General features: G+C 31.5%; 1 protein-coding gene across 1 annotated transcript; it reads left to right on the top strand.

Annotated features, from left to right (window-relative positions):
• The first annotated feature begins 5,656 nt into the window (after nt 1-5,656).
• Nucleotides 5,657-15,484, top strand: HELRODRAFT_190066 (hypothetical protein). The gene is made up of 8 exons (XM_009012105.1): nt 5,657-5,684; nt 8,223-8,747; nt 9,560-9,646; nt 11,665-11,711; nt 12,291-12,455; nt 14,410-14,581; nt 14,815-14,985; nt 15,066-15,484. The coding sequence occupies exons 2-8, from the start codon at nt 8,532-8,534 to the stop codon at nt 15,087-15,089; spliced, it is 882 nt and encodes a 293-aa protein (XP_009010353.1). The 5' UTR covers nt 5,657-5,684; nt 8,223-8,531; the 3' UTR covers nt 15,090-15,484.
• The last annotated feature ends 1,320 nt before the right edge of the window (nt 15,485-16,804 follow it).

Here is a 16,804-nt window from a genome sequence, read left to right as displayed (position 1 = left end):
CTTTAAATTAATTAATGCCAACAATTTGGTAAAATTAATACAATACAATACACACACACAGATATATATATATATATATATATATATATATATATATATATTTATATATATTTATATATATATATATATCAATCTTCGTTTAGCGTCCAGAGACCCAGTTTCCCGAGGTAGAACGTTGTTTTCTTTGCCATCAATTTTTAGCACTAAATTAGACGATCAGTTGTATCCATTTCATTTAAATTTAGAGCTTTCATGTCTTGCTCGATTGTTTGCAACCAGGACTTCTTTGGACAGCCTTTGGGACGTGTGCCAGGTACTTCAACTTCTGCAAGAGAAGTTATGGCACTGTTTCCACTTCGTTTGACATGACCAAACCACCGCAGACGGTGTAGCCGGCATTCGTCCTTTATATCATCTAAACCAGCACGACGCAGGATTTCGGTAAATTTGATGTGGTCCTTCAGTTGCATCGTTGCTAATTCGTTGCATCCATCGGAGCATTTTTCATGTCGGTTCGTTGAAGTTGTTGTTCCAGTTTGGTTGTCATTGGTCATGTTTCTGCACCATATAACAACACCGGACGTATCACAGATTTATAGAGTCTTGATCGTAGTGGTAGTGGGATGTCACGCCGCATCAATATAGAGGCAAGGAAATGCCATTTATTCCAGGCTGCACGTATGCGTGCTCGAACGGCAGCTTCAGCTGTTCCAGTACAATGCAGAACATCCCCTAGATATTGAAACGATGTGACTTTCTCTACCTTATTGGCTTCAAAAACAGTGCTATTTCGAATTGGTTGTTGAGGATTGATGCAAGCAGGACAAACAAAATTGGACTCTTTATATAAAGTACCAATTATTTTTGAACAACGTTTGTGACACCACTGGTTACACTGCTGACACTTGATTGAATTGTTACCTACACCGGCTTTACAAACTGAACAAAAAATTTAGGTCATTGTGAGTTTTTAACAGAGGGTCCATAGTTAAATTGGGAATATCGTAATTTCTTTTTTTCGGCTTTTATTTGGTGTCGCTTTGTGTTTGTTGTGGCAGGTTGAATGAGTGGGATGGGAGAAGGTAGTTAGATTTTATTTATTTGTTTATTGATGATTGATTTTTTTGTATGTGAAGTGCTTCTAAGATTTGGAGTGTTCTATGGTTTGTTGCTCTGTTGATGATTTTGGTTCATTAGACAAGGTCCTTGATTGTAACTTTCTTATTATGTATTAGTTTAGAGTACTTTGAAGGTCCACCATTAGATAGATGTCTCGTAAGTCGTATTGATAAAGTAGTCATGCCAATAAAAATTTGATCATCACAGCCATCATTGTTACAGTGATAGTGGTAGATTACTTTTGCTTGTTTGAGAGGATTATTATCTGTGGTAGTGTTATTTCTGATTATTATTGAATTATCTGTTTTTGGGTTTTGGTAGTATATTAGTAGTACTTTGATCTGTTGGTTAGGTGTTGTAGGTTGGAGGTTCCTTTTTATTATATTATTACTTATCGTTTCGTCTATTTTATATTTGCGGTTCAAATGTTTCTGTAATATATTATAATATGTTTGCTAATAATGCTTTCGTTGTTATTATCCGATGTGTCATTGATTGTTTTCAGTTCTTTATGCAATAGTAATTGAGAACTGCAGTGGCTGATTTTTTGAGTCTTTCTGCGCATTCGCTAAATCTTTGCAAGCATGAATTAGCGTTAGTTGCTTTAACATAAACTGATGTATAAACTTTGAAATATCTTTATTGAGTTGAATGTTGATGTCAAGGTATTTTTTGGCATCTTCAGTTGGGAATGTTAGAATGGAATATTCAGTCAGGGATTTTTGATGTTTCCAATTTTGTCTTCCTGATCAGCCAGGATGAAGATATCGTATATATATCTGCAATATATAGTAGGTTTTGGTATCCGCTGAAATATCTTTCCTCTACTGACCCTAAATAAAAATTAGCAAAGAGAACTCCCATCGCTACGCCGTCAACTAGCATATTCACCGTTTGGGCCGTTAAACGGTGAATATATATTTATTAATTTATATTATATATATATATTTATATTTATCTATATATATATATATATATATTATTATTATTTTATATTATTATTATTTTATTTTATATTATTATTAATATATATATATATATATATATATATATATATATATATAATTATATATATTGCTCTACATATATTGCTCTACATATATTGCTCTTGTATTTTGATTTAGTATTGAAAATATTCGTTGTCATAAATATTTCACAGTAGAAAGGAAAACAAAAGTGCACTGCTTTCAAATTGTCTTCAGTCATCGATGGAATCCAGCAATGAGCAAACGGCTATTGATGGAGATTTAGAAGGTCTACGAAGAATCTGCTTGAATGTTCTACACACCATTAGTGATGCCAATGATGGTAGTTTTTTTCATTAATAAGTCTGATGAGAGTATTCATTTGGTTATGATTTTGTTCATGTTTTTTATCAGTTGCGATTTAAAATGCTTGTGGGTGCCTTTGGTCATTTAAGTAACTGGCTTGATTAACGTTTCAAGTCTCACGAGTAGAGACCGACCAAAGTTTCGGTTACACTTGTGAACAAAATATCACAGACCAAATGTTTGGCCGCACAGAAGTTTAATTATTTTTGTTCAATAATAATTTGAAAACATTTAATTTCATTACTTTGCATGACATTAAATGTTACATTAAACAAAAGTTTAAAACATTTTATAAGTTTTTTTAACTTAAAAGATTGAAATAATTTTAAACTCTTAAGGTTAAATGACATTTTGTTAATAAATGAAAATAGAAAATATAAAGTATTTCTATATATGTATATAAAAATATATAGTATTTCTAAGAGTTAAGAAATAGAAATGAGATTACTACAGAACGTCATTCATTTACCTCACATTTTTTATCTGCGTGCGGACAAGAAATGTATTTTTATTTATTAAAATATATTCAAAAAGTATATTTAAGAACTTGAGCACATAAACACAAGTGGCAGAACGGCCTCTTTTACCAATTGCAACTAGCTTCCGATGCACGTAGCGACCTTCAATTTAGTTCAAAATTTTATTTCACACTTTGGGTGTAATCGTTAACTCTCAAAAGTCATTTTTAATCTAAACGATTAAAAATTATGTAAAACCAATTGAAAAAACTTTTAAAGTATTTTTTTAACTTAAAAGAAAATAATTTTTTAATTTATTCGATCAAATAACATTTACTTTGTAAAAAAATTACTAGAAAATATTGAGTAGTTAGGATAACGGTTTGAAATTTAAAAAACGTCGAATGTTTTCTAAAAATGCAAAACGACTACTCAATAGCACAGCGTCACATCTCACGTTTTTGAATTATTATAAATAGTTACCGTAACTACTCTATTTGCTAATAATTTTACTTAGTAAATTTTGTTTAACAATTAGATTTAAAAATTGTCTTACTCTTTTAAGTTCAATAAAAAACACTTTAAAAGTTTTTTCAATATGTTTTTCTTAAATCGTTAGCTGCCAGCGAGTAAAAATTTGGAACTTTCTACAATAATTTTAATAATAAAAAAATAAATTTTTATTGTTGGGGTAAACGTGGCAATAAATTTCATGACACATTGAAAATATGTTCTAAATGGTTGATCCTTAACTCGATTAAGCTTAAATCACTGCAGATTTCGTTAGCTAATGTGTGCTAAGCTTAATAATTACTTGCGTAATTGTAATCCAAACACTCTATATGTTGATGAATGTTTTTTAGGATAAACTTGTTGACGAATTTGCTTTTAATGTAATCGTTTTTTTTTAATTTTTTTTAAACAAGTTTATTTCATGGAGCGTAAAAAGGAAACATGAAAAAGGATTCCAAGAGATAAAATAAAATTCTAAATAATATAGAACCCTTGCTTTGATATTATTATGTGGATGCTGTTCTTTGTATGTTGTGTTATTATGTAGATAGTTCTGGTCCTCTAACTTGATGTTGCGATGAATAATGTATCCACATAGGAACAAGGAACTAGCGGATCACTGACGTGGTGCTCGCGATCAAACTCGATTATCGTAAAACGAATGTATAGTGGTGACGAATTAAGTTGATGACTTACGCGACTTAGTTATTATGTTAGTTAGTTATATTATATTTCAGCGAATTAAACACAAACTCACCCATTTTAGTTTTACAGTTCTTTTTCCAAAACAAGGTGATATATAAAATAAATGCTACGAATAAAATCTATTTGTATGTCTTGAGTCCTATCTGTTGCGTGAGTTATGTTGTGTCCTTCCCGTCTTGTTCCGTCTCTCGAGTAGACTCGTGTATGTCTTATGTCCTTCTTCCCGTCTCGTCTCGTCCGTCGTGTAGTTCCGTGTATGTCTTTTGTAGTTTCTCCCCCTCCTCTGCTTAATGCTGCATCTCCTTATATAGGAGAAGGTGCCTGCGCGTTGGCGTTTTAGTTTCACATGCGAAAATGGTTGCATATGGATTTAATTACCTCGTCTGTAATACTTTGCATACCAGTCGTGATGAATTGCGGTCAACTGTGTCTTTTTCTTATTTGATATTTCTCTGTTTGTGGTTTCGTCTGTCTGTGTGTATGCATTTTGCTGTGTGCGCTGGCGTCTTAGTTTCACATGCGAAAATGGTTGCACATGGATCTGATTACCTCGTCTGAAATATTTTGCATACCAGTCGTGATGAATTGCGGTCAAGTGTGTTTTTCTCTTATTTAATATTTCTCTGTTTGTGGTTTTGTCTGTCTGTGTGTATGCATTTTGCTGCGTGAATATATTCCCTCTGTGGAACAATAAATACGTCAGTCGTGTTTTATGTGTTTTAGTCTTTGTATGTACTTATGTGTGTGTGTGTTGATTGATTTACTTGATAATATATCACAAATCAATTATCACAATATCACAAATATCACAAGTAAAAAATGAAAGTAGATAAATATAAGTCATAAGAGTAAACAATAAGCTAAAATCATGTTCAAATGTTTAAAAGCAGAGTTTGTATGTCCAAAAATCCGATAAATCAAATAACAACATTGTTTTAAACAGATCGAAACGATTTAGATATGCACGAATAAATGAAAACATTAAATAAATGAAAACATTAAAATGAAAACATTAAATAAATGTAAACATTAAAATGAAAAATTAATTAAATGTAAACATTAAAAGGAAGACACTAAATAAATGAAAACGTGAAAACAATTAAATAAATGAAAACATTAAAATGAATCATTAAAAATATTAAAAACGGGTGAAAAGAATAATTGTGATTTTTTTTCTTTGTTTCTTATTTTGGTGAACAATAGAATGCTGTCAATAAGTATTAAAAATAAAAACATTTTATTTTGATCATTTTCCTTAAACTGTTTCAATATTTTTTTGTAGATGAAATGAACTGTAGCAACCATCAATTATTAAAACTACTTCATATGCCCGAGTTAGTTTTATATATATTTATTTATCTAGCTGAATGTTTCATCAAACTAGTTTAATTTAATTTGGGTTTTTAAAGAAATTTTCATTAACAGGAAGCTGGTGCTTGACAAGTTGGAACAGGAACCTACAAGTCTGATGTCACTTGCTTCGAATGTACATATGAATTACTATGACTCGTTTCAATCATTTAATCTGCACGTCAATCACCTATTCCGCTATCTACGGGCAAGTATTTAACCTTTAATGCTTATTTTTCAGGTCATTATAAAATTATACACACAGACTCACACATACACACACACACACATATATATATATATATATATATATATATATATATATATATATATATATATATATATAAAGGTTAACGGCCTCCTTTCATTTACCCTAAGCAAGGCTTCAGAAGGTAATTTTATTTTTTCCAGACAAAAGAAGAGTTAATTGTATTTTTTTACAGCTAACTTCACACTTGCATTGCATTGTCATTATATGTTTTGATAGCTGATATAGCAAGGCTTGTGCGTGAATAAGTTCAATTGATTTTACGCTGTAGTTTTTAGTCGGTGCCCTTTTAAATAGGGAGAGTAATACGCCAGTGCCAGAACTGGTTTGTAAAATTTCGATCCGGCAATTTTGATGTCGAAGATGCCCCACATTCTGGAAGGCTGGTTGAAGCTGAAGACGCGATGAAGGCACTCAACTAACCAGCGAATAACAACACGTGAGTTAGGTGAGGCGTTAGGGTTAATTCATCGAATTCAACTGTTTATGACCACCTGAAAGGCCTGGGTTTAACCTCGAAGCTCGATATGTGGGTTCCCTATGTCCTTACAGAGAGAAATTTGTGTCGTTGTTTTGACGTCTGTGCTTCACTCCTCAAACGTTACAAAAATGGTCCCTTTTTGAAGCGCATCATTGCTGGGGACGAAGGATAGATCGTATTATAACAATGTCAAACACAAGAGATCATGGATCAGAAAAGATGGGCTGGCTCAAAGCATTTCAAAAGCCGATATCCATCAAAAAAGGACAAACTGAATGATGCACTTCAATAGAAACGGCCAGAATGAATCAACAGAAAAGATGCAGTGTTCCAGTGCCAGACCTCATGCAAGTTTGGTCACTCGCCAAAATCTTTTACAGCTTGGATGGGTTGTATTGCCACACCCACCATATTCTCCAGACCGGGCCCCTTTGGATTATTATTTGTTCGGTCGGTCACTGCAAAATTTTTTGGACGGTAAAACTTTTATCTCAAATGTACTTGTCAAAAATCACCTGGATCAGTTTTTTGCCAGCAAAGACCAAAAATTTTATGAGTGTGAAATTATGCTACTACTAGAAAGAATGCAAATGGTGTTGAATCAGAATGGCCAATATTATATTTAAATATTTGTTCATTACACGAAGATCGTCTTTTATTTTCACCACGAATTCCAAATTCCGAACAACCTGATATATAGTTGCTAGAAATATCACGGCATTGCAGGCTGTGATGTTTTAAACAACTGCATATCAGATATTATGTCTCATTTGCGTTTTACAGTTTGTAAATAAATTTTCAAATGCACGCAACAGTGTTAATTCACGTCTATTGGCTGTTATATTAACAAAATAAATTAGCTGACAGCTGTTTCTTGTTCTTGCTAAGAACAATTTAATAATGAGCGAATTTGGTGAAAGTAATTTAGCTCTAAAGTTAATTTACCTAAATTTATTTTACTAAATTATTTTTACCAAATTCATTCGTTATTAAATTGTTTTTTGACTCGGAGGACCACATTTTCCAAAATAGCCGTCAGTCAATATATTTTCATAGTAGTTGACCTATCCAAAAATTGATCGTAATTCGTTGACTTTTTCGTTTTTCGTGCTTTCTTAATTGCTTCAACTTTATCTTGAGCTATTTGATTTCCATCTTTGTTGATAGCATAACCGAAATAGTTCACTGAAGTTGCACCAACGTGACATTTTTCAAGTCCAATCTCATACCAAAATCTCTAGCACGTTGGAATATTTTTTCAGTCGCTTTAAATATTTTTCCGCTACGTGCAGCTGTCAAAATGGGGTCCATAAAGGTGTATATTCCCTCTAATCCACGAGCCGTCTGATCCATAGTACGATGCAAGTTGCTGGGGCTGCTGCAATTCCTAACCGTTGGCGTTTGAATCTACCAATACTCTCTTCGTGTTGATTACTAGATATTTCTGGGTCTTGTCATCCAACTCAATTTTATAACGGACTTTGGCTAGATCCAGGGTTAAAAAATACATGCAGCCAACCAATTTCTCAAAAAATTCTTTAACTTTTGGTAACGTATACCGCTCCACCAATGCTTTTTTGACGGAATGTTTAAAATCTGCAAATGCTTCTCTTCCTCTTTTTGTTACAAGGATAATAGAGACGTATATTCGCTGATGTCTGTTGGAACATATTCGATGATTCCACTTTTCTTCATTCGTTCTAATTCGAGGTTAACGCTCTTCTCTGGTCTCGGTTGCCTAAATTTCCTAATCGGTATATCCATGAGCTAGATGCTGGCTTTAAATACCTTAGAGCCGTTTGAAGCCGTCTTAAATCATTAGTACTGCTGTCAATGCAGCTATTGGTCCATACGTATTGATGAACGATGTTGGTTGTCTAAAGGGTGCTTACCTTTTTTTTTTAATTTCAACTTGAGAATGAAATAAAATGAATGAAACGAAATGAAATGAAATGTTGTGGTCAAGTTAATTCTTATTATTGATATGTACTGTACAGAGTCAAGCGTCATGTAATGTTGATGTTGAAGATGCTATAGTGAGGCTGAGTGCTGTGCACAGGAATGCTTGCAAGGATGCTTTGCTCCTGCTGGACGATCAGCCATCTAGTCATCACCTGCAGCAGCAAATTAAACCCTCCAATTCCGTTGTAAGTGGTAGCCGTCAAAATATCTCTGACTACAACGGGAATAGAAATTTAAGGAGTATTAATAATTGCAACGCTCTTCATAATGGTGGTAACATAGATTATGATTATGATGACGGTCTCAAAAGTGACAGTAATAATAATTATAACAACACTAACAAAATGTTAGTACCTCACCAGTTAAACGATGGTTTTTCAAATATTAATACTGAAGTGTTTAAGCACGACAAAAACAAAAGTAGCATTTTGATGAATGGTTGCACTGAATCAAAAAACGAACATGAAGATGGCAATGGTGATAACGAAACAGATGTTATTCGATGCGTATGCAACATATACAATGATGAAGGTGTCATGATCCAGTGTGAAAAATGCGAGGTTGGCTAATTTTACCGCATCTTTTTTACTATAATTTTTTTTCGAACTAGTAATATTATCACCACTAAATAAAAAATACTTTAAACAAAACTTGAAGTCAGTCACTGTAATAGTTTTTCTTAGTAAAATTTGTATTTATGTTTTAAAATGTACTGAAAAAATTAGGTGATTTTATTCACATTATTAGCATGTATTTTTAGTATTAAAGGTGATTGCATATTACCACACATATTTATCTTCTAAAAATAATTTCTAAAAAATTTCACACCAAAAAATAAAAATTTTTTTAAATTAAAAGTCGGATGAAAAATATCTGACTGCGACTCCGGCCCTTCAAAACATTCAGACTCCGGCAAAAATCTTCTTTTCTAATTTTCCTCTTAAACTGTTTATCTTCTTTATCACATCATATCTAAAATCTCAAAAGCTCTCTGCCGTGGAACAACATTTGCTTTTAATAATAACTCTAATGACCGTTCATCTTCATAGTTATTATTTTTGTGCAACAATATTTTGATTAGTTTAAGTCACGTAAAAATGGAAAATAAATGTGTTTCTATGTTTATTATTTTTTTTAACTGAACTAAAACTTTTTTCCTTGGAAAATAATATAAATTTTACTAAATTCTATGTCGCAAAACTGGGAGCCTCACAATACATTTGGATTGAATGAATTATTATTATTTAGGTTGAACGATAGCGTAATTAATATTAGACAATATTGTTTGAATTTGCATTGCGCAATGTTGCTTATATGTTTATATGCGTGAGTATGAATTTCCAATAAACCTTCCAATTTCCAATGCGCGCAGACTTGGCAACACTGCATGTGCATGGGCGTGAAAGGTGATGAAGAGGAGTACATGTGTGAGTTGTGTCAACCCAGACAAATTAGTCAGGTATGGTCTTATTTTCTATTTCACTTGTTTACAATATATATATATATATATATATATATATATATATATATATATATATATATATATATATCGAATCTACCGAATTTTTAGCTTTTGAAAGTTTACGATTGAGCTTTTCAATATTTCTAACAGTAATTTTGTAATTATTATCAAATCTATTAGTAATTATTATTCAATTTAATAGCAATTTAAAAGCTAAAAATTCGGTAGTTTTTATCAAATATTGGATCAATTATGGTCTCCTTCCAGCCTTTAAAGTTTGCAGGTGATAATGATGGGGTGAAAATGTTTTTTACACGATTAGCATAATAATATTCAGACTTACATGAAAATTTAAATAAGTCTTCGAATTCACAATCTAATTCAGATATCGAATTAGCAATATTATTGTCTTCCATTATGTTAGATTTTATTAGTTGCAATAACAAGGTTGGTCCTATCATTACCTTCATCATTACCTTCATCATAAATCATCCACTTAGAGGTCGTCGTGTCGACAGGCCAAATGCTTTCATCAAAAAAATTTTCTTCGTCCACGGAATTGATGATAACTTTGATAAAGTTGACATTGAGTCCTCGTTTGGTTTAGACGGATTTGGATCTTTATTAGATTTTTTATACAGCGGGAAGCACGACAAAACATTTATGTCTTGGGTGGCTGCATAATCAACAACATTTTGCTTTGTACATTTCTGCAGAGTGCCAATATGGAAACAATTATTTTTTTTGACAATTTATTGGCTTTAATAATTGAATCAGTTGCAACAAATTTACCCGTGATTGGTTTCGTGATTGGATTTTTAATCTGAAGATTTGACGCGTGATTAAAACTTATTCGATGACGTTTTTTATTTTGAACAAGTGTAAGACCATCGTCTGGAGCACTTAAACAGTCAGACCAAAGCTGCGTCGGTTTTGGAATAGCCGGTCCCGTGAATTGAAAATCTATGGGAACAAACGGTTTTGTTGAATCAACCGAATTATTAGTTGAAGGCTTATGTCGTTGGCGAGTTGTTGTTTGTTTTATATGGTCTAATTGCGGGATTTGAATAAAGTTCGGTCAGTGATAATTTTAGTGAACGCATTTAATGAACATTTTATAAATTTTGAAGTGCGAAACGCAGTTTAGAAATTTATTTTAAAAAATGATTAAAGTTTAAAGTTTTTTTCAGTGAACTTATTGAAAAAAATAATTTTTAAATTTGATCTATCAAATAAAATTTACTATGGAAAAAAAATATTAGAAAATATTGAGTATTCAAAATAAAAATTTGGAATTTAGAAAAACGTGGAATTCTTTATATAAAAAAAGTACTACACTGTAGCTCAAAGTCGCATACCATGTTTTTTTAATTCTAATAGTTCGTATATATATATATTATTATTTTTTTTGCAAGGTATTTGATTGATTAAGTTAAAAATTATTTTTTCAATAACAAAACTTTTAAAGTTTTTTAATTTGTCTTATTTTTTATTCAATTTACAATTCGGCGCTGCTCTCATCCACTCTTGAAATCATCTTTTTGTTTTGTTGATGAGCAATCCACCATCCTGATTTGTCTAAATCAGATTTCGTTGACCATCTGCAGCGAATGTTAGCAGATCATTTTCAATTCCTTCTCCAATTTCGATTCCATTCCACTTAACGATATTGTTTTCACTTTTCCATTTCTCTTTCTAACATTGCATGAGCATAAGTCAAAACATACACGGTGAATCTATCTGAAATTGAAATGCAACCTTTTGTTTGAACAACACGGATGAGTTTTTTCATTACACTTGAAAGTTTTGTTTTATCAACGTGATTGTATTCCACTATATTCTTATTTAATTATAATAATTTTGAGCCTGCGGTAAAACTTTCAGAATTATTTGATTTATAATCGCTAGAGCATTTTTCCGTTTATATAAGTCAATATATTGAACCGTAGCAAGGCCTGGTTGCCTTCACTTACAGTTATCATAAGAATGTAAGGCATTTTATCAATTTATTTCAGGAGATTCTTCTAGTGCCACAGCCAGACCATGGATTGCCTCTTTGTAGGTTAGTTTTTTTTTGTTTCTCAATCAAACAGCCAACCAACCCACAAATCAAGCAACCTACCAAGCAACTAATTGATCAAGATATGTTTCATAGCGCCATTTACGTAACTTTCAACGGCACTAATTAACAAAACAAGTAGGATGATTTGAAAAGGAAGATATCTATAAGCAGCAAGCGTTAGAAATGAGAAGTTAAAAAATATTCAACGTCATTGGCAAATAATTTGTTGCTCGTAGTAGTTATATTGATTGTTTATAGCGACAACACAATCTATTTTTGAACATTTTTTAGCTTTCAGTATAATAAATAACCTTTTTATTAATAAATACATTTGTAAAGTTTGTGTTGGGAAAATTTATTCGAGTGGGTCAGGAAGGAAATTTGAAAAACAGATTTTAGAAACCAAAATTTTTAGACAGTCATTAAAATATTAAAAATGTATTTACTTTTCTTGATTCCTTCTCAAGTTGTTTGGACTGCCGTTAAATTTTCGCGTTGCAAGTTTTACAAGTTTCACAGAGGAGCATATTTTATAGACTGAAGATGCAAAATATAATGAAGGCTACATTACCACTTCAGGTACTACATCACGTTGTTGAGGGACGACAGGCTGCAAGTGAGGGTCGGTGACTGTGTGTATGTTTCTCAGGAGTCATCCACTGACAACACTGCCGATGAAGAGAAGGTATTGGACAAGCGGGAGTTCGGTATATTCAGGGTTGAACGACTCTGGAGAAAATACAAGTTAGTGATCGGAGAATGTTCCTTTGTTTTACTTTAATTATTTTTGACTAATTTCTTTTTTTTGCAGGATTTATGGCGTAGAATATATTAGAAATAATAAGCCAAAAAAAGCAATAATAAAATTTGTCATTCTGAAAAAAACTGGTAATTAAGATACATGGAGAACTTATAAAAAAAAAAGTTTCTTTGAGGCTATGAGATACAACTGCAAGCTGATAAATTGAACTGAAATATATAAAATATATCTTTAAATAAAAAATATATTTTCAAATAAAAATATAATTTCAAATATAAAATGATATTTATAACATAAAATATATATTCAAATATAAAACCTATCTTCAAATATAAAATATACCTTTGAATATTTAACCTCCTTACTTTAAGTTATAAAAATGGATTTATTGGGTGTATTTATATTTATCGATATACTAAAAATGTTTATATTTGTATCTCATATTATTGCACAACTAGTTAAGGTGGTCAGCACATGCTTTCGTATATATGATCTCCTGTTTCTTTTCGAATAAAATTCTGGAAAAAAAAATATAATATATATCTTCAAAACGCGCACATGAACCGACAGCAGAGTCGTTAATACGGAAGCATCGCCATCGCTGGTGTTACGTCGGCTGATCTTTTGCAATGCTGGCTTTGATGTCGGCAACATTTTCAATGCCCAGTATCAAACTTAACATCACCGTTATTATTTAGGCAGAAAAAATGAATACTCGATACCGATACTTTTTAAAGTGAAGTGGATATATTGTTAATTATGATCATTTCAATTTTCATAATTTTACGCGTTTTTCAAATGCTAAATTTGGGATTTAAAATTGGCTTTTGCCGTGTTTTGTATGTTTGTTTTTGAAAATTTATTTTGTCACCGCTGTCCTTTATATTCCGAAGCGTTGTTCTCTTGGGTGCTTCAAAATTGTTTCAAAAAATTTTTTAATCTTTTTTTTAATCAACATATTTTCTCAACCATTTAAAGGGCAGTCTATTTATAAAATAAAGATATTTGCACTATCATTTTTGCTAAAATAATTTTAACTGTTAGCAATGAATTTATGAAACACTTGACAAAAAAATTGCTCTTTTCATTCTGGAAAAATTAGGAGTCTGCTTTATTGTTGCCTGTGTGTCTTCAGACTTCAATATCCAAACCTGGACATAAATATTCATTTAAACTTGCTTTAAATTTGATAATTCAAACAATTAACCATTACACAATCATTTTCATTTTATATAACTACGACCATCGTATGCATTGTTAGGGATGAAATAATAGTTACGCTTTCGTATTTCGCCGTTTAAATATACAAAGTATTGAAAGTATTCCCGGCTGTATTTTCAAAAATAAGTTTTAGTATTACATTATGAAGCCGTTATCTGTACTGGCGATACAAGTTTTGAGTATTGCTAACAACTCTGCCTAAACGATGTTAAAAATTCAAGATGTGATGTGAAACCTACTCGACATTTAAGTTTGTTTGTTATGTTATTGTCAGGAAGAATAAATCCTTAGAGTATAAAAAGTTGAAAGGTTCTGTAAACTGGGAAGAATGTTTTATCAGTTAGAACGAAAACATTGGAGACGAATTTCCCCAAAGACGTAAGAGTTTAAAGGTTTCAAGCTGTATGAAACATTTGTAAAGAGCAGGGAATGTTTGAAAAAGAATAGACTTCTGTTATAAAGAAAAATTTTTTAAAAAGAAGAAGGGAAAAAATTGCTGATGTCTGAATTGGCATCGATTTATATACATATGTCTGCTGTCACTAAGAAATCACTTGAAATATATCACTTGATTTAATTTAATTAATTACTTTAAATGGCTGCTAGCAATCTAAACCACAAACAAACAAGCTCTCGACATTTGAAATGTTCTCAGACTAATCGGAAGTAAAAACAATGTTTCTTTATAATGTTTCTTTTTCTTGTTTATTTTTGCAGTGGTGATGGGTGTGCTTCAGGATATTACTACGTGCGACCTCATGAAACTTTCCATGAACCAAATCGTAAATTTTTTCCTAATGAAGTTTTTAGGACGCCTCGCTATCACGTTATTCCAATTGAAAATGTAGTTGGTACATGTTGCGTTATGGATCTCAACACATACTGCAAGGTTTTAAGATGATTAATCAATTATTATCATCATCATCATCACCTATTTGAAAATGTTGATTGGTCGTGTGGTTTTAAGGATAAATTTTTTTTATATTGTGTCTAAAATTAATTTCACGTTGATAGATTTGCGCAGGCCTTTTTTAAACATATTTTCGATATTTTCTAATGTTTTTTGATTCAAATTAAACTCTTTTAAGTGTATATCAGTTTGAAATTTGTTACCATTTTCAGGGCCGACCGCTGAGTGTTACAAACAGCGAAGATCTCTATATATGCGATTATAGAGTTGATGAAACTGCTCGACTTTTCTACAAAATTTCAAAAACTAAACATCCGATTAACACGAATTTTTACTGCTTCCACCATTATACTACAAAATTGAAACCTAAAAGGACGTATATGGTGAGTATTTTAATTCTAAATTTGCCGGATGCACATCTCATTTCTTTCATTAAAACAAATTTTGTGATTCTCATTTACAGCCTCATCAGATAAACAAGCCTTAGAAAGCCACACTTACAGACAATTACAAATTTTGATATTATTAAAAATAATATTTATAAAATTTCTGTTTGTGCCATAAAGTAATTTATAAACTGAAAATATTTTACACATTTTTTTTAGATAGTATTTTATTTGCGTCATTTAATTTAGTTATACCAGATTCCCGGCAACTTGAAAAATAAGAATGGTTTTTAATTGACGAGCGCTAGGACTGTTAGATGATGTTAACAAACTACAGTTGGGTTCAAACCTAAAAATGTTTATAATTTTGGAAAATTTAGAAAAAATTATTATTATAGGAATATTTGTAAAGCTTTCTATTTTAGTTTGCTCAGCTAACAATAATAAAACTAACATTATGTGGCAGCTTATAATCAAAAATTTCCAGAAAACTGTTTTTTATTTTTAGGTGTTTTATAATTTAATGTATTTAGAAAGTTTCAGTTCAATATTTCACTTGCTTACAAAGAGCTGATTAACCGCAAAAAGCTGCATGTGGTTTTCGAGTATGGCCACCGTAACAAGGTTTAAAATTGTATCGAAATAAAGTAAAACATAAACAATCAGAAGTCACAAAGAATACAAAGGGAAACATTACATGGAATAATTGTCACCATAAATACAAAACTTTATTAAATGAAAGTAAAAGTTCGACAAAAGCGAGTAGGTAAAGCTACGACAAAAGCGAGTAGGTAAAGCTTTTCTGTTACCAAGGTTGAGAGAGTAAATTATAGTTACAATTGATGTAAAAAGATAAAATTATTGCCATTATTAACAAAAATAACGAATAAATCACGACAAATTGCTCTGCAGATGTGCGCTTAATAAATTTTCGTTCATAGTATGTCAAAATTTCTTGCAACTTTTTAACATGGATCAGAGATCTGTTCGTCGCTTGATTCCGATCTTTGTATTTGATAATCCGCAGTTGATTAAAATGCTGTCGTCATTTACATACCTTTACGATAAGAGCAGGTTAGTTGTACTATGTAATATCATGATCGGCTTAATTTGTATTACGTGCCAGGTAATCACCGAAAAATTTTCAGCTGTGCACATTTGGGTCAGACAGAAATATTAACCACTTGCAATTAAGGCTGATAATAAAAATAAACACCGGCTTCACTGTGAGAAGAAATTGTTTCTAAACTAAAATTAATTTTAAACAAGAGAGTGAAAAATCTAACAAATTTACAATTGGATGAAATCGGAAAGAAAAAAACTGAACAAATTTTTACGGCTCACCTATAATAATAATAATAATAAATACCATTTATAAAGCGCCATTCACCCCTCTACACTCTATCCTTTAAGTAAAGCTTTTAGCTCTGCTGCTCGTCTAGTTGCTCGTGCCCCTTTATTTTCTCATATATCTCTATATCTGATTTTCTGGCACTGATTACCTATAAAATAAAGAATAATTTTAAAAATTTGGACATTAATGTATAACTCTTAATCTAAATTATTTTTTAAGTATTTATCCCATATATTAATTGAATCTAAACTCCCCGGTTTACGATCGTCTTCTTGTTCTCACTTCGTTTTAACTCGTGTTAAACACTCTTTTACTAAATCTGCATTTTCTTTTTTTGGCCCTTTTCTCTGGAATTCTCTTCCTCCTCTGACTACTTCTCCATCACTTACGAAGTTCAGAACGGATCTCAAAACCCATCTGTTTGCAAAATTCTCTAAGGTGCGCTGTTGAACATCGCGGAAA

This window comes from Helobdella robusta, assembly GCF_000326865.2.
Source record: "Helobdella robusta unplaced genomic scaffold HELROscaffold_10, whole genome shotgun sequence".
Lineage (NCBI taxonomy): Eukaryota > Metazoa > Annelida > Clitellata > Rhynchobdellida > Glossiphoniidae > Helobdella > Helobdella robusta.
Note: the sequence above shows the minus strand (reverse complement) of the source record. Positions and strands in the feature narration are given on the sequence as shown.